The sequence below is a fragment of the Gigantopelta aegis genome, chromosome 10 (genome assembly GCF_016097555.1).
Source record: "Gigantopelta aegis isolate Gae_Host chromosome 10, Gae_host_genome, whole genome shotgun sequence".
Lineage (NCBI taxonomy): Eukaryota > Metazoa > Mollusca > Gastropoda > Neomphalida > Peltospiridae > Gigantopelta > Gigantopelta aegis.
Window position 1 is genome coordinate 37,497,596 of NC_054708.1, and position 24,980 is coordinate 37,522,575.

Consider the following 24,980-nt stretch of genomic DNA (forward strand, 5'->3'; position numbering starts at 1 on the left):
TATATTAAAGATTATGCTTGAATAAATAACAATCCAAATACACAATCTAATTAAAATTAGCTCCACTATTACAAGTGGATCTAACAGCAGCCCGTTGGAGCTCATGTCCAGTTGACCTTTCATTCGATCAATCAAAACCTTACTTGCAAAATCATGCAAGTGATTTGAAAAGAATTTGAAAAGATTCGGGATTATGCCGAGGGTATACGAAATGATTCGGGTGAATTACGAAGTATGCCGGAAACTAATTGCAATATAATTGTTTAAATATTTAATTCGTTTCAAGACGAAAAAAAAACTCGTGATGGTATAGCCATAAAATCTGTTTATACTAGTATACAATCCAGAGTGTATTTCTGCACTCCCCCCCCCCCCCCTGTTTTTTCAATGTTGAAATAAACCAACAAATTCGCCTATTGCATAAATAGTCTCGTCCGATATTTTTAGAATTTGTATGCTCCCGAATAACGCTATAAGAGAGTAATTGGTCGATATTTAAATTGTTATTTATAGATGAAATGTCACCTGGACATAAGAATCCACGCAATACTGTTAGATCTACTGGTAGACCCAGTAGAGCTAATTTTAATCAGATTGTCCAAATACAAAGAGTTCAATAAAATCAAGAGGTTGAGTGATATAAATTAAGATAGATTATGGCTAAAGCTTGTGACAACTGAAAATTATTTCACTCGGGACATAAACATGATACGAAATGGAAGCTCGTTTAATATCCTATAAATACAAATTTTAACTTTATTAATCATTCTAATACAACTGGCATATAACAGATTATCTATATAAATACATCACTCTATTCCATTGGATTCATCATTTTGTCTTTTTCAATTTAGTTCTCTATATGTGGGTTTTAGTTACCTGATACATGTATAATATGCTTTCACCATTTTGGTAAAAACGAAAATTTTCACAACTCTTTTGATTCAATGGAGAAAAATCCACAACCTAACAGTAACAGAATATATTTTACTGGAACATTTAATTTGATTTATAATGCTCGGACACATTTTCCCAAATATTTTCATCATATATGGAAGAATTTTTTTTTATATATCAACTTCAGTGTGCACGACGGCGATGGGGACCAAGGAATTTGTATCACAGGCGGCTGGAAAACGCGTCTGAGGGATCCTAAATTCCATTGTCTTTCTGGGGCAGGCGAGGCGCCTTTGGTATCCCAAATATTTCTTTCTGGCAGAAACCCTGTTATTTAATTTTTGTGATAAATCAGACAATATACGTCCGCTGTGATGGGCAACCAGGATTTACCACGATGACAAAATTCCGAGAACGCGTCCGATATGCTGTCATTTAGCCTCATATGTCTTGTTTTCGTTAGTAGCCTATATTAATTTCTCGTCCTACATTATATTTAAACGTCGATATAAATAATTTTAAAAAGTTACTAATTTCAGATGAAAATGATGTTATTATTATTTCGTACCATTGTAATTTTTAACACTTCCTTAGCAGTAATGAACACCCACTCACCCCAAGTAAGATCCGGTCACTGATCGATCGCAGCAGTCAATATATGATCATGTGACACGTGTCTTGTCGCTTGCTCTTCTATAGTCCTTCCCACAGGGGGCGCCCTTTTTTAATACTATGAATCTTACTACAAGTTATTTATTTCTGAGCCGATTGTTTTTTAAGTTACACACAAAAATAGTATTTCGTTTTTGTAATTTCAAAACACTTTAACTTTTCTTCTCAAAGTTTGTTTTGTTTAACGATACCACTGGAGCACATTGATAATTCTGACATTTAGTCGACAGAGGAAACCCGCTACATATTCCTAATGCAGCAAAGGTTCTTTTATATGCACTCTCCAACAGACAGGAAAGCACATACCACGGCCTTTGTCCAGTTGTGGTACACTGGTTGGAACGAGAACATTATTAATGTTACGAGTTCTTGCAGTTCTGGATGATATGGGATGGGTACCTGTTTCTCTTTCACAAAGAAAGCATGTTAAACAATACTGCAGATTAGTAAATATGGACAACGAAAGACTGAAGTAAGAAAGTTTCTAAATGTGCAGAAAGATTTTCAGAGTACAGAAGCTTTTGACGACTGTGAATGTGAATAGTACAAGTACAGTTCAAATTGTATATACATATATACAAAAACCGTAGTAAATACACTATTAATTTGATAGCTGCGTGGTCTACCCGGGTTAACGAGAACTTACACGCTTTTTAAAAGTAATTACACACGGGCGAAGGAAGGTGCCAAAAAGGGTGTGTGTGGTGTGTGTCGGGGGTGGGGAGGGGCGCACACAAACATATATACATGTATAAATATATGAAAACCATTTCTGCTGCTACAAAGTGGGGGGGGGGGGGCACATACCCCCTCCCCTCGCTTCCTCCGTCAATGATTACAGTACAGAGTTTGATGTGTCCACTGGACACTTGAGTCTGGTGGGTACGTACGAATGCACACACATGGAAGTCTATTATTAAATCTGTTAAATTCGTTGCAAGTTACACACTACAATCACCGTCTGCAAATATTCATCCTCATGTAGTTCGTGAAGGTTTTAGTGATGTCGATTCGCTCATTTTTCACATTAAATATAGACAGATAAGTTGGGAGAACCAGCCTATCTAGCTTTGAGATCGATCACGTGATAACCTGTCGGCCACTTTTAACACAGTTCCTAATAATATAAAATGAGCCGCTGGGAAGTAAAGTAGGCTGTCCCACATGTTTAACAATTCAAGTAAAATGGGTTCGAAGTTTAACTATATTTATAACATATCAGATAGCACAATATTGTATGTTTTTGTTTAACCATTGGTGTAAACCTTAAATTTCTACATAATAATAATAATAATAATAATAATAATAATAATTTTGTATCACATATTAACCAAAATAGGGGGGGGGGGTTAATGTTTATATGTATATAAAATGTTAATTACTTAGAACTAAAACACAGTCTTTTAAGTTCTTAGTCAAATGGCAAGAACAGTTAGTTATGTTTAATTCGTAAAACTTTAACACAAACATCTGTTCACAAATTATTAAAAGAAATTCTAGGAGTAAGCAATTTAGTATTGTATGTCAAGTTACTGATATATTTTGTTTTATATTCTTTGCTATAAGATACAGTTGAGTTATTGCAACACGAACAATGCAGTCGTAGATCTGTATTGACATTCATTTGTACAGTGCGATAGCGAGATCATCCGATACCATTATATTCTCTTCCAACCGTATGAGCATCTTTCAAAGAATGATAGAACTGATGGTGAACTGGGGAAATATATTTTAACAATGTCAGTAATTTTGGCCTCCTTCTATTTTCGAGGGTTAGGGTTAGGGTTACAGCAGTAATAGTATCAAACTTCCTGGTACCGCCATCTTGAATATTGTAGATTAGCCCACTTTAATTCTAAGATACTAAGATAACGTGAACATGTTGGGTTAGCCAAACATAGAAACGGGTTAGCCCGCTTTACTGCTGACAGAAAGTTGAGTTATAGTGAGAAAATCTTTTTCTGTGAGCATTATGACATTAACCCTAAAAGGTCTAATCCACTGTAGACTGTATGCAGAAATGCGACAATATTAATACGATGGACCCCCCCCCCCCAAAAAAAAAAAAAAAAAAAAAAAAAAATAATAATAATAATAATAAATAAATAATAATTAAATAATTAAAATAAAATAAAATAAAATAAAATAAAAATAATAATAAAATACTTAAATAAATAAATAAATAAATAATAATAATTTTTAAAAATCCGATTTGTATGACAGTCCACTTTACTTCCTAGCGGCTCACTTAGTCTTAAAATAGTAGTAAATTAAATTATTTTGATGTAATATTTTGTGGCCAAGTATTTCGAGGTATAATCTTTAATTTAGTTTTAGTTATAATCATAAGAAAAATGAAGAAATACATATGGCCAGTATGCAATTTGAGACCCACCCTTTAATTAATCAAACTGCATCGACAGCAATTCATGTGCACCAAAACATACAGCATAGTAATCCTTATTAGCCGATACGACTGTTTATTTACCGTTTCTACCAGCAACGAAATCAGTTAAGTTTGACCTATGAATTACGCACGAGGTAGTATCTATGGCGATTATCAGTTTCACCTTTGTATGAAGTTAGTTGTTATCGTGGCGTTGTTACCTTACATACTGTATATTTTTTAATTATGATAAACAGCAGTGCAGTTATTGACACATGAAAAGTATTGCGTAAAAAAAAATAAAAAAATAAAACTGTATTGACTGACAGGAATGTGCGCAGGCGAAAGTGAAGCAATACCCGATCCCCTTAAAAAATTCGCTCGCGTATCCGAGCGTTTTTCTAGAAATTTGCGAATACGCTTAAATAAAATTACATCACAAATTAAAAATAGCGCGATGGGGGTGGGGGTTGGGGTGAGAGACAGGAAAAGTATATCTTCCATTTCTCATTTTCACAACATAATATGTATAATATGTGATTCGAAAATAGTATCAATCCCTTTTGAGGTATATTGTCTGCCATTTTCGGCCTGTCACAATACAGTGATTTCAGTGTAAAGATAGGTCCTTTGTTATTTGTTTGTGTGTGGGTTTTGCTTTGTGTTGTTGTTTGTTTTTCTTTTCAACATGTAAATGCCTTTAGAGATGAAATCGTTTTGTGTAACTGCAGATATATATCACCAATAAGAAGTAATAAATAGTTTAGGCGCAGAAACAAAGATGACATTGTATCTTTAAGAAATGGCATATCTCAGTAAAAGAAAGTTCCTTTAATAATGTTTGTTCAAATTTTATTTCTCAAAGCACTCGATCTTAAAGTTAGACACGGATCTCCGAGGATTTTGTTTAAACTGACACCGAATAATCGTAGTTAAAAACACGTTATTCAACAGGTATCTAACACAAGCATTTCGTGTCTTTTAATCTTGAATATTTGCAAGTCGAATTGTACGTATATCAGGCAAAATTGTGATGAAGAGTACAGCGTATTATAACAAAAGGACAATTCTTCCATACAATTAGTAACGACCAATCGTGTCAATAGAGCTACACCGGAATATATGAAAGGCAAGATGGTCGCATCTGTCCCACATCACAGAACCTCTAACATCACCTGGTCAGTGTGTGGTAGGTATGAAAAATAAGAAAGTAACTCACCAATCTTTGATTCGTTTTGGACATCGTCGACTTTCCCCCCCATTATTTTAAAATTTCCAAGTAAACTCCTTTATCCTCGGGTGCGTTATCACGCCGTTATCACGCCGTTTAGATCCTGGTCGTTATTGTACATGCGTATTGTGGGCCACTAGTCGCTTTTTGTTTACTGCTGGTATCGGGGGTGCCAAGTTACAAATGTTCACACATCCAGGAAGGACACGTAGCAAGTTAACCTACTTGTATGTTATCTTAAAGGAGAGGACAATTAAGGCATTTGGCCTGGTATGCATATTTAACGATATATAATGCACATTATTGCTTAATATCAACACGTATAATCGTATAGTTAATTAATAAAACGGTTATTTATTTTTATTTTATTTAAAGAGATTTACGTGCACATTCAGAGCAAGCTGTTGTAGCACACGCCTATCCTGGCCACAGGGACCGGCCTTGGCCGGTTCCCTCTGTCCAGGACAGGAAAGATAAAACGGTTAAATGTGACGACTATTATATATAACGGGCGCAGCCATTTTGTACCATCTCAGTGAGTACGCCCTCTGGCGTGCTGGTGGTTACGTAATACTTAACGCGTTACGTCAGGAATGAGCCTTAGAACTAGAAAAACACAATCTACCTGTTTTTTGCGGGGTGATAAATAGTCATACATTGCAATGTTCTGTAATAATACACATCCCAGTAAGCCAACAGTAAATATATCCAGCACTATATATATTATTTTTCAATACAAAATAAAATACCATTGTCAAAGTGGCTACACAACAAGTCGAAACAATTAACAATGTTTTTCCCATGCATTAACCTACGTACTGAAATGATACACGGAGTGTTTTCTTAGTCAATTTGTCTATGCTGTTAGTTGCTTCTACCTGTGATTTCTGATTGGCAGGTGTGTATTTGATTGGTAACCAGACGAGCCAATTAATTGACGCTGTCTAGACACAAAATACATACCGGTATTGTGGAATATTACCGGTCGCCCCTAAAATTGTAATGGACATGGTTTATTATTGTAAATAGTTCTGTAAAACTATTGATTAAGAAGACTTTTCCATCTACAACCACAGAACTGACCAATTACGTAGTCCCAAAGAAAAGAAAATTATCACTTGCCGACTTGTGTATCGTGAGTTGTCGTTTTTGCTCCAACGTAGCATATCAATAGGCGTAATAGTGTACATTTTTTCTTTGGATTATTAAACAGAGAAAAATACTATAACCCCATTTTGTTCCATTAATGCAACTTGAAATATATTTAGTTAAATAGTTTATTATATTATTACGTCATTTATGCTGTTTTACAAGTCAGGTTGATCAAAGAGAAGCGCCTTGTCGAAAATTACTCTTTTGTTTACACTGTACATACAGGAGATGGTCAGGAGCTGACGTCACTTCGCCCCAAGCTATCCCACCGGACGTCACAAAAACGAAACAAAATGGCTGCCCCCAGTTAGCAGGAATAATCATGGGTTTTTTTTATGAACTCTAAAATTACGCGTTTTTCATTTGCTAAAGTGTCAGTATGTGCTGGTGGTCCGGGTATGCATCTTTCCAACACACAAGGTTCTTGTTGGAGTTGACCCTACCTTGAACGTGTCAGTATGTGTTGGTGGTCCGGGTATGCATCTTTCCAACACACAAGGTTCTTGTTGGAGTTGACCCTACCTTGAACGTGTCAGTATGTGTTGGTGGTCCGGGTATGCATCTTTCCAACACACAAGGTTCTTGTTGGAGTTGACCCTACCTTGAACGTGTCAGTATGTGTTGGTGGTCCGGGTATGCATCTTTCCAACACACAAGGTTCTTGTTGGAGTTGACCCTACCTTGAACGTGTCAGTATGTGTTGGTGGTCCGGGTATGCATCTTTCCAACACACAAGGCTCTTGTTGGAGTTGACCCTACCTTTAAAGTGTCAGTATGTGTTGGTGGTCCGGGTATGCATCTTTCCAACACACAAGGCTCTTGTTGGAGTTGACCCTACCTTTAAAGTGTCAGTATGTGTTGGTGGTCCGGGTATGCATCTTTTCAACACACATTGCTCTTGTTGGAGTTGACCCTACCTTTAAAGTGTCAGTATGTGTTGGTGGTCCGGGTATGCATCTTTCCAACACATAAGGCTCTTGTTGGAGTTGACTCTACCTTTAAAGTGTCAGTATGTGTTGGTGGTCCGAGTATCCATCTTTCCAACACACAAAGCTCTTGTTGGAGTTGACCCTACCTTTAAAGTGTCAGTACGTGTTGGTGGTCCGGGTATGCATCTTTCCAACACACAAGGCTCTTGTTGGAGTTGACCCTACCTTTAAAGTATCAGTACGTGTTGGTGGTCCGGGTATGCATCTTTCCAACACACAAGGCTCTTGTTGGAGTTGACCCTAACTTTAACGTGTCAGTACGTGTTGGTGGTCCGGGTATGCATCTTTCCAACACACAAGGCTCTAGTTGGAGTTGACCCTACCTTGAACGTGTCAGTATGTGTTGGTGGTCCGGGTATGCATCTTTCCAACACACAAGGTTCTTGTTGGAGTTGACCCTACCTTGAACGTGTCAGTATGTGTTGGTGGTCCGGGTATGCATCTTTCCAACACACAAGGCTCTTGTTGGAGTTGACCCTACCTTTAAAGTGTCAGTATGTGTTGGTGGTCCGGGTATGCATCTTTCCAACACACAAGGCTCTTGTTGGAGTTGACCCTACCTTTAAAGTGTCAGTATGTGTTGGTGGTCCGGGTATGCATCTTTCCAACACACAAGGCTCTTGTTGGAGTTGACCCTACCTTTAAAGTGTCAGTATGTGTTGGTGGTCCGGGTATGCATCTTTCCAACACACAAGGCTCTTGTTGGAGTTGACCCTACCTTTAAAGTGTCAGTATGTGTTGGTGGTCCGGGTATGCATCTTTCCAATACACAAGGCTCTTGTTGGAGTTGACCCTACCTTTAACGGATGACTTCATCGTATGTCGAAGCAGGACTTAATCCAGTGGTAAAGCGCTCGCTTGATGTGCGGTCGGTTTAGGATCGATCCCCGTCGGTGGACCCATTGGTCTATTTCTCGTTCTTGCCTGTGCACCACTACAGGTATATCAAAGACCGTGGTATGTGTTATCCTGTCTGTCAGATGTGCATACCAGATGTCTGCCATCCAATAGCCAATGATGAATAAAGCAATGTGCTCTAGGGGTGTCGTTAAACAAAACATGTTTTACCGTATATCCGGCGATATATATATATATATATATATATATATATATATATATATATATATATATATAAACTGACGATCAAAAGAAAGTGTACAAATTATTTTTATTATAAATAAACACAATACACGTTCATGGAAGGTTAGATAGGTTCCAGTATTGTTCGTTATAATGCAATCAATGACGAATAGTCGCACATTGCTGCGTTTGGGCGATGCCGCACGTGCAAAATGAGTTTATTCATCAAATGTATACTGCACGAGAAACATGATACTCGTGCACATAAGGGTATAAAAAAAAGGTGCCATTGCTTAGAACATGCCTCAGTCAACAATAAAACACCAGAGAACATGGCAAGGCCAACTGCTGAAGAAAGGGAGACAGCTATTGGTATGGTGCAGGTCATCTTCATAAATCAAGGCTAATATTCGTTCCTCGTATTCAGCCTTGATACATGTCGTCAAGAAATCGTGCCACAAAATGCTTAAATTTCATTGGATGCGATGAGATCTGATTGCAACGAATCGCAACGCTCCTTATAGATTCCCTTGTTATTGTAAACAAAGATGGCAGCGTCAGCGTCCGGCGGTTAATTTTTGATATTGCTTTCAAGATTGTCACATGTTACCGATGCTGTGATTGGTCAGCGACGTCATCGTGTAAGGGACATAATCGGTGTTACAAATTTTCTTCCAATAGAGGGCGCTAGTAGTGGATATCAGTAATCTTGACTACATGTATCAAGGCTGAATACGAGGAAGAATATTAGCCTTGATTTATGAAGATGGGTGCAGGTGGGTGCGAGTTATGCCCATGTTGCAAGAATCCTGAATTGCACAAAATTGACGATCACCAGGTTAATACAGCGTTACAGGGTGACTGGCAGGACTGCTGACAAGACCACGAAGTGGAAGACCCCGCGTCACAACAGCCAACGAGGACTGCCATCTCCGCATCTTACACTTACGTAACAGATTCCTCACTGTGACGTCATCTGCAGCGACTGGCCTTGGAAAGGTCATCAGTCGTCACACTGTACGTCGACTACGACAGCATGGTATCAGGCCTGTCGACCATTCAGAGGGATGACATTGACGAGGCAACATCGACTTCGACGTTTACGTTGGGCACGTCAGTTTCAACGTTGGCAACATCGGAACTGGCAACGTGTACTCTTTTCTGATGAGAGCAGGTTCCAGTTATTCAGAGCTGATGGCAGGACTCGGATATACCGACGTGCAGAAGAGGGAGAACAGCTCCGTGCTGTGTTCAGGAGACTGAACCGTTTGGTGGTGGTGGATCTGTGATGGTTTGGGGCAGTATTTGTGGCCAACAGCGGACAGACCTTATTGTCACTGACGGAAATCTTAACGCACACCGTTACATCAACAAGATTTTACGTCTCGTCCTGTTACCGTTGCAACACCATCCTAGACTCTTGTTTCGCAGAGCTCGTGTGTTGCAACAGTTCTTCGTCGAAAACAACGTCAGTGTTTTGCAATGGCCAGCCCGTTCACCTGACCTGTCGCCGATAGAACATTTGTGGGATCATCTTGGCCAGCGAATTCGACGTTGTCCTAACCCTCCAGTGAACAGGGATCAGTTGGTACAGGCACTAAGGCAGGAGTGGAGGGCAATACCTGATGTTGTCATTAGGCGCTTAACAAACTGTCCGACGTCGGGTCCATGCTTGCTTGCATACTTGCACATGGTGGACATACACGCTATTGAAACATGTTCTTTGTGGTCAAATTTATTCACCTTCGTTATGAGTGGTCCTTTATGAAATCGCACATTTCACCCCTAGTGCTGTTGTGCACTGTGATATTATTTTATGGCTTGAGTATACTCGTGTTTATTTATCGCCAAATTATTATACTTTCAAAATATAACATTTGCATCAACTTGTGTTTTGTGTTTTTAATATTTTGAAAAAATAATTGGTTTACTTTTGATCGTCAGTATATATATATATTATATTATATTATATTATATATATATATATATATATATATATATATATATATATATATATATATATATAAAAATGTATATATTAATATATATATATATATATATATATAAAATGTATATATTAATATATATATATATATATAAGTCAAACGTCGGTAACCTCGAGTACACAACATATCTCGAGGTCCATTGCCGGTCCCGGCATTTTCCCTATGTAATGTTACCAAATCGAACACTTATCTCGAGCACGCTAACCTCGAGTACCAGGCTTATGTCGAGCACATTTTGGTGTCCCTAGGTACATTGTTGGTTTTTTCCTCGAAGTATAACAAAAAATTACCTGCTTTGACTATTGCTTTTATTTGCCAGTGTGTGTGTGTGTGTGTGTGTGTGTGTGTGTGTGTGTGTGTGTGTGTGTGTAATATGTACACTCTCGTCTGTATTGGTGTGGTATGATATATGTACACAAAACGATCATATTACGATACTGACCCACCGGTGTATGTTGGTGATACGACACAACTAACTTCGCTATCTTGTACCTGTCATTTATACTTTATTCCCACACCCGAGCAGGCTAGGGGTATTAAGAAAAGAAAATAGACTGCATGTGTTCTTAGTCCGTATCGTCGTATTTTCTTCCAGGTTCGTCGGATATGCATGCATTGAAATACCTGACATTCTGGGCCAGGCAGCCACGTGGTATTGTTTAATATTCACCCCGGTCTGTTTGTGGACCGCACCCCCACCAATTGACGTAAAGACTCGTATGACACTTAAGTAATGTTTTATGTACGGTGACGAAGAGGTTTTTTTTCTTCTTTCTCTTTCTTTCTCCCTCCCCCCTCTCCCTTTCTTTGGTCAACCAGTGCTTTACGACTGGCATATGAAAGCGAAAATGAATTTACAATATTCATTGTACAGTACCGGTAGGATCTATTTATTAATTTATCAACCCATCCACCTGTCGATCGATCTGTCTATCTATCCTGTCTGTCAGTTCGTTCCTCCGTCCGTCTGTCCATCTTTTTATTTCTCCCTAATCCTCCATTCCTTTCTTTCCCATAATGGGGAGGGAGGGTGGTGGTTCGAACGAACAATGCAATATCAAGCTATTCACAAAAATGTCCAGCGAAAATATCGACAAAACAGTTCATATTCGAATCGCCCCTGACTATCGTTGACTGTTGTTAAGTTTGCAAACACATACGTTTGGCATAATTTATATCATCGACTATTGTGTTTATCTTGAGCCACTGATATCTCCAGCTTGGTGGTTCGGTCCCTTCAACACCGAGATACCGAAGTTTGATAGATATATATATATATACTGAACAAAAAAAGAAACTTCTGATTTGTACATATAGTATTTGTTGTGTTAAAGAATTCATTGTGTAATGAAATTATATAGGTAGTATTAGCCTTGAGCTGTATTATCAGGATTCATGAATTTTATCGATTATTTTTGCACTGTTAATCGTCGACAATGTGAAATTCAGTTTGCACGTGCATGCATGGTTCGACATGTCCCGTGTAGTATTCGGTCAATTTGTTTACTTGTCTTACTGACATTGTTGTCAAGTGAACGAAAACGCTTCAAAATTTGTAAAATTAAAAAAAAAAAAAAAAAAAAAATTAACGTTTTTTACATTGTAGCATTTTTAGTCTGCCATGAATACCCAATAATTTATGCGAACGGGCGATTGGCATGCTTGATGCTGGCATGTCGACAGAAGACGTTGCAAGGCATGTTGGGAGTTCTAGTCGAGCGATACGAAATCTTCGCGTAAGATTTCGAATGACAGGAAGCACCAACGACTTGCCACGTCGTGGACGTCCGCGTGTTACAACGCGTGGTCAAGACCGCTATATCATGAACACGCATTTGCGCAATCGATTCCAAACTGCCACTGCTACTGCTGCTAACACACCTGGGCTTCATAATAACCGAATCGGTGGGCAAACTGTTCGTAATCGTCTGCGGGAGAATGGTTTACATGCACGATGTCCTTACGTCGGATGCGTTTTAACGCAACGTCATCGTCTAAATCGTCTTAGGTCTCACTACACAGATGTCATCTGCCATTCAAACCCATGTTAAACTGCCCAACTTCAAGTGAAGATTGCCCATAGAACGGGTTCTCGTTGGCACTAAACACATACACCATTGCAAACGTACATTATATAAGCATTTATTTTCACTCCAAAATTGAGAACATTTCTGTCTCAGTTTTTTGCTATATGACCACATCTGGCTGTAGTACCGGTCCGAACAGGTGGTTCATTAACCGATTCACTCCGGCTGTCACTTGCGCTATATACCCATGTCCCAAAAGATCGATGCACAATATTACAAAATAACATGGGCAAAATACAGGCAGAAGGCTTACCATTAAACATGCATATTGTTTTAATTCTTCACCATTTCCTAGAAGTGAATATGTGAACCATAACAGGAACTATAGTGGACCGTCATCAATGAACTCTCACCCGGAAGTGATCTGTGTAGTGAGACCTTAATTGGGCACGTGTACACACTCGTTGGATACGGCGACGCTGGAATACCGTTCTTTTTTCGGATGAATCCAGATAATCCAGGAGCCAAATGCCATTTGTTACCTTAACCTTGCAATGTTGTATTAAGTTGTTTTTTTCTGTTGATTTTGGTAGCCCCGTGCCTATATTTTCAAAAACTGCTTGATGACATGCTGTCACCCTTGAGCAATTTGAGATATTCAAGATGGCGTCCAAGATGGCCACCATTACATATAAATGACCTAATAGCATGACCTATTCATGCTAGGAAGGGTATTTTCATGTCTATACCTAGGTTTTAGGGGTTAACCTATCCATTAGAACCAATTATTATATTGAAAACGTATTACATCATTGTCAATTCCAAGATGGCTGCCATGACACTAAAACTGGCCTATCTCCTATACTATTTACTCTAGCACAGTTATGAAGGTGTCTACCCCTGGGTATCTGGGGACAACAAATCTGATTTTACTAAATCAAAGTTCATATACTGATCATGTCATCTGGAAATCCAAGATGGCCACCAGTTTACAAACACAATTCAGGAAATAACATCACAATACTAGTCCAGATTCGATATTTATTGAATTTAACTCCATTAAAACAGCTATTTCTGTTGATTGTTAGTTGAGCGATGTCCTAAATGATGGTACATAAATCTGATTGTTCATACGAGCTGAATGGGAAGGTGACTGGCCACTTCATCTGGCTACCTACAAGCAAATGCTAGCATACTTCTTTGCTGCGGGACATGTGAACTATGCTAGGTATGGGTTGTGCTATCAGCGGGAGATGGAGCGGCTACCAGAAGAGGTACTGTCACACTTCCTCAAGGGTGAGCATGTCATGCACCATTCTGCTGGATTGTGGAATGGCATTTGGAGCGATATGATGATTGAGACTACCTTCATGCGGTATGGTCATGCTCCTGGTGGGATAATTGGTATTACGATTAAGCCAGAGACCCTGAAGGTATGAGCACTTAGTCTGCATACATGCAGCCGATTGGAATCCGACCTCGATGACATGATAGATGAGGACACTCAAAACAAGGTGGTAACAGCACACAAGGAAGAGGCAAAAGCCAGGATCGCTGAAGACAAGAAAGACCGAGATGGTATCCGACAAAACCTGGACACTTGCATTGATCCTTTAGATTCTGCTGCACAACCAAGTGGTACTGTCAATGTTGTGAGCGGACAGATTGGTTCAACTGAAGTCAATGTCCACAACGCAGTCACAATCGGGGTTGAACAAATGAAAGTTTTTTAAAGTCGGTTACCGGGGGGAACTTTACGAAACCATAACAAAGAAGGTTGTTACAATGGACCATGCAAGAAAGCATGTGAAGGTCAGAGCTGTGAAAGTATTTGACACCAATCTGATTTACTCAAGGGTGATTGGCCTACAGGCTAGTGTGCTTGACCATGAACTTGCCCCAGTTCCAACATCCATGTTTCATGATTCTGGAGAAATGAGGATTGCCAAATTGAAATCAAACTTGAAGAAACTTCTCCAGGTTGAGGTGTCTGATAGGATGGCTGGTGGTGCAAATGTTAGTGTGCTTGATGGCTCAGCGATACTCTGGGTAGTTCCTTGGCCTGCTGATGGGACTGTAAAGGACTATATCGCGAACTTCAAATGTGCCATAGGAAAAAGGTTACAAGTTGAGGACGTACACCTGATATTTGAGTACAATACAAAGGGTGTCGCCTGAGGAACTAGGGCAGCTGGTGTTAGTAGGGTTCATCACTTGCAAGTCAACAGCAAGCTTCCAGCGCAGAAAGTCCTACTAGCCTCTTCAAAAAAACAAGAAGCAGCTCATGCAACTGATAGTTGATGATTTAGTCCAGGATAAAAAGTTTCATGAGGAAAACACACGAGGTCACAAGCTAGTGGTAATGGGAGCCGATCCTGTGCCGATAGAAATAAGCAAGGGCGGAATTGTAATCTCACGAGCAGATTTGGCAACCTTTCATGAAGAAGCGGATAACATCATTGTTCAACAGGTTTTGAGTTGTGCTAAGGAAAATGCAGAGAGTAAGATCACTGTGGTTGCTGATGACACTGATGTCTTTGTACTGTTAGTGCATTATTATCACAGGGTGAATCTCAAGAATGTTGTATTGATGGAATCCCCTATCAAAGGAAGAACGGTGATTGACATTGGCAAAACAGTGCAAAAGCATTCTGAGATAATAGAAAGTATATTGCCGGTGCATGCACTTTCTGGATGTGATACCGTTGCCTCCTATTTTGGAATTGGAAAGGCAACTCCTATCAAAACGCTTCGATCAGGGCACTCACTCTCATTGTTGGGTACACCAGGCAATTCTATGGCATCTGTTATTCAACAGGCTACTTCCTTTATTTCCGCATGTTATGGACAAACTAATTGTAGTTCAATGTCGGAGACAAGGCTAAAGGTTTGGCTGTCAAAAACGGGCAGAGGGTCATCAACACCGAAGTTGTGTACATTGCCACCAACAACTGAGGCATTCAAGGAAAACGTTAAAAGGGCGCATCATCAGGCCTTGGTGTGGCAGTCACTTGAAGCAGAGAATCCACCTCAGCTGGAATCAACGGAATTTGGTTGGGGTGCAGGATGACCAAAATAAGTCCCTTCAACCAGTCACCCTCCCAGATGAAGTAGAACTTGCCCCAGAGATGGTACTACGTCTGATAAAGTGTGGGTGCCACAGTGCTACTCCATGTAGTACACGTGCTTGTAGTTGCAACTCCACAAACATGAAATGCACAATATTTTGTGCCTGTTATAATCAAGGTTGCTGTAACCCGATATCATAGTTGATCGATGAATCTTGTAACTGAAGGTACTGACATAGCTTGATAATGTACTTTAACAATTACATTGTAGTCGATGTAGTATAGAAGATACACCAACTGGCAGCCTTGGATTTCCAGATGACATGATCAGTATATGAACTTTGATTTAGTAAAATCAGATTTGTTGCCCCCAAATACCCAGGGGTAGAAACCTTAATAACTGTCCTAGAGTAAATAGTATAGGAGATAGGCCAGTTTTTGTGTTATGGCGGCCATCTTGGAATTGTCAATGATGTAATACGTTTTCAATACAATAATTGGTTCTAATGCATAGGTTGACCCCTAAAACCTAGGTACAGACACGAAAACTAGCTTCCTAGGATGAATAGGTTGCGAGCTATGGTCATTTATATGTAATGGTGGCCATCTTGGACGCCATCTTGAATATCTCAAATTGCTGAAGGGTGACAAAATGTCAGCAAGCAGTTTCTGAAAATATAGGCCCTGAGCTACCAAAATCAACAGAAAAAAAACCCTTAATACAACATTGCAAGGTTAACCCACTCTGCTCCCGGACTAAGATTTTCTTTACAACGTGGTGATGGCAGGGTGCGCGTCTACCGCGTCTACCGTAGGAAAAATGAACGCTATGCTGACTGTTGTGTTCTTGAACGAGATCGTTTCGGGGGTGGGGGTTGTGTCATGGTCTAGGCAGCCATTCCCCATGGTTATCGTTCACCACTAGTCGTCATTGATGGCAATTTAAATGCTCAACGTTACCGCGATGACATTCTCGCTCATCACGTCATTCCTCTGTTCCATAACAACGCCAACATCTCGATTTTTCAGCATGATAATGCCACCTCTCATACAGCTAGAGACAATGCAAATTTTCTTAGGACAAATAACATTGATTTCATTGATGACTGGCCCGCTAAAAGTCCTGATCTCAACCCCATCGAGCATGTCTGGGATAGTCTGGACAGATGATTGAGGCGTCGTCCCATCCCACCCGCTAACGTCAACGAACTTTGTCAAGCGCTCATTCAGGAATGGAACAATATTCCACAGGCAGAAATCAACACTTTAGTCAATTCTATGTGCCTGCGATGCACTGCAGTGGTCAATTCAAGAGGTGGTCATACCCGTTATTCAGTGGGTGGGTTTTTTTTTAACCCCTACCACACTTGGTCAAAATTTATATATTATTATGCTTGAACAAATAACAATCCAAACACAAAGAGTTCAATAAAATCAAGAGGTTGAGTGATATAAATTAAGATAGATTATGGCTAAAGCTTGTGACAACTGAAAATTATTTCACTCGGGACATAAACATGATACGAAATGGAAGCTCGTTTAATATCCTATAAATACAAATTTTAACTTTATTAATCATTCTAATACAACTGGCATATAACAGATTATCTATATACATACATCACTCTATTCCATTGGATTCATCATTTTGTCTGTTTCAATTGAATTCACTATATGTGGGCTTTACTTACCTGATACTGTATATGCTTTCACCATTTTGGTAAAAACTAAATTTTTCACAACTTTTGATTCAGTGGAGAAAAATCCACAACCTAACAGTAGGCTAACAGAATATATTTTACTGGAACATATGGAAGAATTTTTTATATATATCAACTTCAGTGTGCACGACAGCGATGGGAACCATGGAATTCGTGTCCCAAATTCCATTGTCTTTCTGGGGAAGGCACCCCAGACTTTGCGTCGACGTTTACCACGATGACAAAATTCAGAGAACGTGTCCGGTATGCTGTCATTTAGCCTCATGTGTCGTGTTTTCGTTAGTAGCCTATATTAATTTCTCGTCTTCCATTATATTTAAACGTCGATATAAATAATTTTAAAAAGTTACTAATTTCAGATGAAAATGATGTTATTATTATTTCGTACCATTGTAATTTTTAACACTTCCTTAGCAGTAATGAACACCTACTCACCCCAAGTAAGATCCGGTCACTGATCGATCGCAGCAGTCAATATACACACACAGGCAAAAGTTATTGTGACATGGATTGTTTGGAATAATAAATTTGTAAATGGATTTATGGATGTAAACCAGAGAAAATGTGCATGTCCCCGTAGCAGCCGACCACCCATGACACCCCTCGCCAAGACACTTAGATCCATGCATCTGCGAAACAGGTTCCAGCCAGCAAACCTCACAGCTCGTACCATCCCTTTCTCCAGCGTTTAGTTGCCTCAATGAGACGACGGCGCTAGGCCTGTATCAATGCTCAAGGTGGACACACTCGCTACTGACTGTCAACTTCGCTCTGGACCCCGTCTAGTGATGTGGCTCATTTGCATATGACAGGTGTGCCCTTTTCATAAACTATTGCTCGTGTCTATACCTTCAGACAGGTCTCTTTCCATGTTATAACATTTCATACTCGGCAGTAAAAACTTGTCATCAATTATGTGTCTTTTGTGTGTCACAATAACCTTTGCCTTTTAGTATATGATCATGTGACACGTGTCTTGTCGCTTGCTCTTCTAAAGTCCTTCCCACAGGGGGCACCCTTTTTTAATACTATGTGTTTTACAAGTTATTTTTTCTTAGCCAATTGTTTTTTAAGTTCCACACAAAAGTAGTATTTCATTTTTGTAATTTCAACACTTTCACTTTTCTTCTAAAAGTTTGTTTTGTTTAACGATACCACTGGAGCACATTGATAATTCTGACATGTTGTCAACTGAGGAAACCTGCTACATTTTTAAATGCAGAAAGGATATTTTATAGGCATTTTCCCACAGACAGGAAAGCACATACCACGATATTTGATCAGTTGTGGTGCACTGATTGGAATGAGAAAAAACCCATTCAGTTGAATAGATCCACCAAGGTGATTCGATCCTGCAATGCAAGCACCCCAAGCCAGCACTCAACCAACTGAGCTAAATCCCGCCCCTTTTTCTTTTTATGTCAAACCAAACTGAAATTATTTACAAAAAAACAATTTTGTGGAATGAATGGACTATAGTCTGCATTCCCAAAATGGCACAGGCAGGTTCATCAAAAGTAATTGTATGACAATAAAATATGTCAGTAAAAGTTATAAACTTGTAGACCAACGCCATTAATGTACTTTTGTCCAAAACTAAGTATACTGTTACTTATTACAAGTGTTTTCACTGAATATTGTAAGTAAGAAGAATATGATAAATGGGTTTTTAAGGTTTGTGGGATTTCTTTAATAAGAACACAATAAAATTTGTTACAGACACTCCTAATAAGTGTAGTATTAGAATAGGGATAATATAAGTGTGTTTCGTTGGATTTCTAATATTTATCACAAAATATTTGGATTTGTGATAAAGCCAGTGATATTATCACCTAATATGTTCACTTCCAAACACATCTGCTGGAATCATCCCATGAAAACAAACAGTGGTTATATATTTTCATTCAAATTACACACATGCATATAACTATTATGTTATTGTCAACAAATCCTCAACAGTTGTTCAATATCTAATATAGGTGTTGTGCAGGCCACCAGAACAAGAAAGAAAGAAATGGGTTTTTTTGTGTTTTTTTTATCCCAGTACTCCCTTTCCTTTCCCTCCTTTGAATTCCATCTCATTTCTTCCCGATCTGGCAACTCCTCCTATCTTTCAACTTCTTTCGCTGTCCACTTCCACAACCCAGTGCTTGTCTCTTGTGGCTATATGTGCCACACTCCTGTTCCCCATCAGCTTTTAGCTGTGGGCTTAGTCTGACCACTTCGGGGAGTGTTCAGTAGTTACTTCTGGCATTGTTAAGAGGAACTTGTAACCACCTACTATGCACCCCTACTACCGGCGGTCAGTAGTTAGTGCTGTGGGTCAGACCAGCTTTATTAGTGGCAGAGGACGAGGATGCCAGGTGGGTGCAGGGATATACACAGAGACTGCACCTATGGAGAAAGTTGAGACAGGTAGGCGATGGTGTGGACAGCTCAGAGTCGGAGGAAATTGACAGAAAGTCGAAACAGATTGAAATCGTGGGAGAAATTGTAAAGTTTTTTATATTAAGATAATGAGAATGATAGGCAGAGGGTGATAGATGAGAAAGATGAATGAATGTGTGAGCCAGCTTTGACGGGATTTGAACCACTGTCGTCAGCTTGATTGTCCAGCAGCTTATCCACTAGACCACGGAAAAATATGGAACGCTTCACGCATTTGCGTGTCATAAAATGTTTTATTTAACATACTCAACACATTTTATTTACGGTTATATGGCGTCAGACATATGGTTTAGGACCACACAGATTTTGAGAGGAAACCCGCTGTCGCCACTACATGGGCTACTCTTCCGATTAGCAGCAATGGATCTTTTATTTGCGCTTCCCACAGGCAGGATAGCACAAACCATGGCCTTTGTTGAACCAGTTATGGATCACTGGTCAGTGGTTTACACCTACCCACTGAGCCTTGCGGAGCACTCACTCAGGGTTTGGAGTCGGTATCTGGATTAAAAATCCCATGCCTCGACTGGGATCCAAACCCAGTACCTACCAGCCTGTAGACCGATGGCCTAACCACGACGCCGGTACCACCAGAACAAAGTCTCTTCTAAGGTTACATATATAAATTATAAAATAGACACCAATTTCTGTATTATATAATATTTATTAACTGCAATTAATGTAACATCAATATACATGTAAGGCACTTTAAGATACACTATCGAGTACAGATTAAAATATTATACAGACTACCATAGAAATTGTTCATCATCAAGGTGAAAACAAACAAAAAACATTGCAGGAATATTTTCTATGTTACATTATTCTTCTTCATATCAAGTAATATTTGAAACCTTCATATCCATTTAATTAACCAAGTCTGTCTATGAAGACCATTAAAAGACATGTACTAACACTGTGACTCATTTGCCTTCATGTTACAATATATACTGTTCTTAAACTACACATCAGAAATACTCATTTTTATCAAGCACTGGTACACCACACTGTCCAATACAAAGTGGAAATCATTGGCAATAGTACCATTTACAAGATATTTAACAGACTTGTCTTGTAACTGTGCAACACTGGATATACTAGTGTAAGGAAATAGTTGTAACTATTTTCTTTTATTACACACCAGTGTAAGATATTGCTCATGACATAACAATCACTCAGTATCTAACTAGTGTAATACTGACGTGACGTGACCAGTGTAAGATATTGCTCATGACATAACAATCACTCAGTATCTAACTAGTGTAATACTGACGTGACGTGACCAGTGTAAGATATTGCTCATGACATAACAATCACTCAGTATCTAACTAGTGTAATACTGGCGTGACGTGACCAGTGTAAGATATTGCTCATGTCATAACAATCACTCAATATCTAACTAGTGTAATATTGGCGTGACGTACATGTGTAGATCACTTGCTGACCCAATTCGCAGAAAAATAACGTGTAGTAGGTCTCGATATCTGCTTGCTTGGCTTGTTTGCAGTTGGTTTATAATAAATAAAATACTAAACTAGCTTGCCTGTCATACCATTTTTATGAAACTCGTGAACAGTGCTGGTATCTGACTCACTATTGCTCATCAGATACCAAACCTGTTCACTCAGTTCATAAAAAATGATATGACAGGCAAGCTTGTTTAGTATTCTATATGTACTAGTATATCCAGTGTTGCACAGTGACATAGTTTTGCTAAAACAAACCCACTGACATCCCACATTAGATTATCTGTTTGTATTCAGTGAGCCAATTATAGTAGGCAACCTGCAGTCTTTCCAGAATATATTTCTACTCCAAGTTTGACGATTCTGCCTAAAACAGTGTAATAGCAAACCACAGAACAAATAATGAACTGACAAATGGATAGGCCTTCACATAATAGTTATAAATACAGGTCAGTGCATATAATTTTGAGATGAACAATTTAAGTGCATCTAGGACACTCTATTTACTGACAGTGAGCCTGACACCAATACAGTGAGACCTACCAAGAAAGCACAATTAATGAGAACATTTTACTTTGCAAACTCTTTGCATGGATCTTGCATTTTGTTTTATTAAACACAATATGATAATGTATCAGCTGGACAAATTTGAACAATGATAAAGTGAAGTTACTTGAAACATTTTGGCCCTAGTATACAAGTGACAGCTTGAAATGACATAACCTGAGGAAACAATCATTCTATTTACTGTTTCAGTCTGTTTGTTCATGAGGAAACAATCATTCTATTTACTGTGTTTCAGTCTGTTTGTTCATGAGGAAACAATCATTCTATTTACTGTGTTTCAGTCTGTTTGTTCATGAGGAAACAATCATTCTATTTACTGTGTTTCAGTCTGTTTGTTCATGAGGAAACAATCATTCTATTTACTGTGTTTCAGTCTGTTTGTTCATGAGGAAACAATCATTCTATTTACTGTTTCAGTCTGTTTGTTCATGATTAGATCGAAAAGTGCAGGACTTTTATGATATTAATTATGTGATGTATTATCATCAGACATATTGAAAGAGACCATTGGACTCGAATTTTATAAAAGTCAGAGAGTCTGATGTGCTTTTTGCATGTATTGGGATCTGGACTTGCCAAAATATTGTGCACAAAAATGAACCAAAGAAACAATGCCTTTTATAAAAAAACAAAAAACAAAACAAAACAACAAAACAAAACAAAACCTGCAATTATCTAATAAAATTAAATAAACCTGTATTTACAATTCTTTACAATAAAGAAAATATTTATGCATTAACTTAAGTATAGCAAAAATAAGTAATTGTCACAATACAAGATGATGTTTCATAAGTTTGTAATAATTTAAAATACAATATAATATATATTATAAGCATATAAGAGTAAAATACCGATATAAAAAGATTAAAATATTTAGAGCTCAGTGTAACAAAAGAAGTAAAACTATGCTGTATGAAACAGCACAATTCTTATTTTATGTATCAAAAGATACCACTTGTTCTCAGTAGTGTATAAGAATTTCATAATGTTCAAATAGTATTCAACATTGTAATTGGTAGAAGAAAATTAATATTAAATCAAATATAATACAATACAGCCTATAGCATATTTAACATTGAGCAAACACTGAAATTAAACAATGAAAGTTTGTGTGTTTCATTTATGGCAACATACATATACACAGAATAAGAAATATGTCTTCTATAAGACAACATTAATGCACAACAATTGTGTAGATAGTCTTCATTTCTTTCCAATTCTTTGAGATTCTCATTCAGTTATCTCTAAAATGACATTGGAAGACAAATAAATATAAATAAACCAATTTACAGCTATTTACTATTATTTATTTATTCAAAAAATATTATAATTTTGTAGTGGTTTAACTGTTACAGTCAGATACAAATTACCACTGATGACTGTCCATGAATTTTTCAACATCCTTGAACACACTATCCATGTCAGCCTCTGCCTCTATCTGCAAGTAGAGAACAAACCAGAACTTAGATTCATTAAGGACTAAAACATGTAGAGAATTATTTGTTGATTGTTGTCAGTATGGTTTGCTACCAATGATCTTGCTGGTACTAAATGTCAGTAATCATTTGACAAACATTACAAAATGATGTCATGTAGTTTAAATAGTTGTTCTTTATGCCTTTGTTTTCATATTAAATTTGGGTCGGGATCAAACCTGTCAATCTTTAGTCAAGAGAAAGCAGCAGGTGTGTACCGGTATTGAAAAAGCAGGAGATTTTGTCAAAAAGCAGTAAAGTTTTTAAATGCACACAATTTAATTTAACCTAAAATTGCAAGTTAAAAAAAAAAAAAATTATTACAATAAATTATATGAACACAACATAATGTCATATATACTTGTTAACCTTAGATCTTGGTGTTAAAATAATAATAATAATAATTAATTAAAAAAAAAATATAAAAAATAATTTTTTTAATGTTTGAATATTATTATGATTTAATACATATTTTAAAAAATAACTCTTTTTATTCCAAAATGTTAAGAACATGAACAAGAAATTTTAAAATTAATTAGTACATTTATAGTATTTCACTTACAGGTTTCATTACATCATCATTTGTGGTTTGTGTATCTAACTTAAGTACCTAAGACAAATTTATATAACTCTTATAAATTAATATTCAGTTATTACTATAATGAGGAACAGTGGCATGGTACTTATTTCTATACTGGAATTATAACTATTTCCGTGAGTAGATATACACAAACACACAAACACACACACATGAGAGAGAGAGAGAGAGAGAGAGAGAGAGAGAGAGAGAGAGAGAGAGAGAGAGAGAGAGAGAGAGAGAGAGAGAGAGAGAGAGACAGACAGACAGACAGACAGAGGTGGTGATGTGTAGGGTTATGACAGACATAGGGGTGTGGAACGGGGTGGGAAGCGATCATGCATTTGCTTGTTTCTTGTTGTTTTCTTGTTCTATTAATGTGCATTATTCGTAATTTAGTATGCTTATCTGTATTTAACACCTAGTAGCTGATATTAGTTACAACAAACAGCAGTTGTCACCAAGTCACTATATCACATAATAATTCCAATAAGTGTTCATATGGTTGCGAGGCAATCCTCAACAACAAAGTTAATGTTAAATCGCTTAAGTAGGAATCAAAGTACCCATCTGTACTGATACTTAACCAATTTACATTACCTGTGTTGCTGAGGATTGCAGCGCAACTGGTTAAGTAGGAATCAAAGTACACATCTGTACTGATACTTAACCAATTTACATTACCTGCGTTGCTGAGGATTGCAGCGCAACTGGTTAAGTAGGAATCAAAGTACACATCTGTACTGATACTTAACCAATTTACATTACCTGCGTTGCTGAGGATTGCAGCGCAACTGGTTAAGTAGGAATCAAAGTACACATCATTACTTAACCAATTTAACATTAACTGTGTTGTTGAGGATTGCCTCGCAGCTGGTTAAGTAGGAATCAAAGTACACATCATTACTTAACCAATTTAACATTAACTGTGTTGTTGAGGATTGCCTCGCAGCTGGTTAAGTAGGAATCAAATACACATCATTACTTAACCAATTTAACATTAACTGTGTTGTTGAGGATTGCCTTGCAGCTGGTTAGGTAGGAATCAAATACACATCATTACTTAACCAATTTAACATTAACTGTGTTGTTGAGGATTGCCTCGCAGCTGGTTAAGTAGAAATCAAATACACATCATTACTTAACCAATTTAACATTAACTGTGTTGTTGAGGATTGCTTCACAACCGGTCAAGTAGGAATCAAAGTACACATCATT

At 38.0% G+C, this 24,980-nt stretch overlaps 2 protein-coding genes and 1 long non-coding RNA gene across 5 annotated transcripts in view; 1 reads left to right on the forward strand and 2 right to left on the reverse strand.

Moving 5' to 3' along the window:
• LOC121382728 (choline transporter-like protein 2) overlaps positions 1-5,270 on the reverse strand; it is a 117,740-nt gene extending 112,470 nt beyond the window's left edge. For both annotated transcript variants that reach the window (XM_041512286.1, XM_041512283.1), the window contains exon 1: positions 5,175-5,270. In XM_041512286.1, the coding sequence (XP_041368220.1) occupies positions 5,175-5,217 (43 nt within the window). In that variant the 5' untranslated portion in view covers positions 5,218-5,270. The remainder of the gene's footprint in view (positions 1-5,174) is intronic.
• Positions 5,007-24,980, forward strand: part of LOC121382729 — a 68,339-nt gene continuing 48,365 nt past the window's right edge. The window contains exon 1 of the long non-coding RNA XR_005959213.1: positions 5,007-5,144. This is a non-coding gene — a long non-coding RNA (uncharacterized LOC121382729). The remainder of the gene's footprint in view (positions 5,145-24,980) is intronic.
• The window catches only part of LOC121382727 (adenylate kinase isoenzyme 5-like), a 121,173-nt gene continuing 118,084 nt past the window's right edge, over positions 21,892-24,980 (reverse strand). For both annotated transcript variants that reach the window (XM_041512281.1, XM_041512280.1), the window contains exon 23: positions 21,892-23,148. In XM_041512281.1, the coding sequence (XP_041368215.1) occupies positions 23,077-23,148 (72 nt within the window). In that variant the 3' untranslated portion in view covers positions 21,892-23,076. The remainder of the gene's footprint in view (positions 23,149-24,980) is intronic.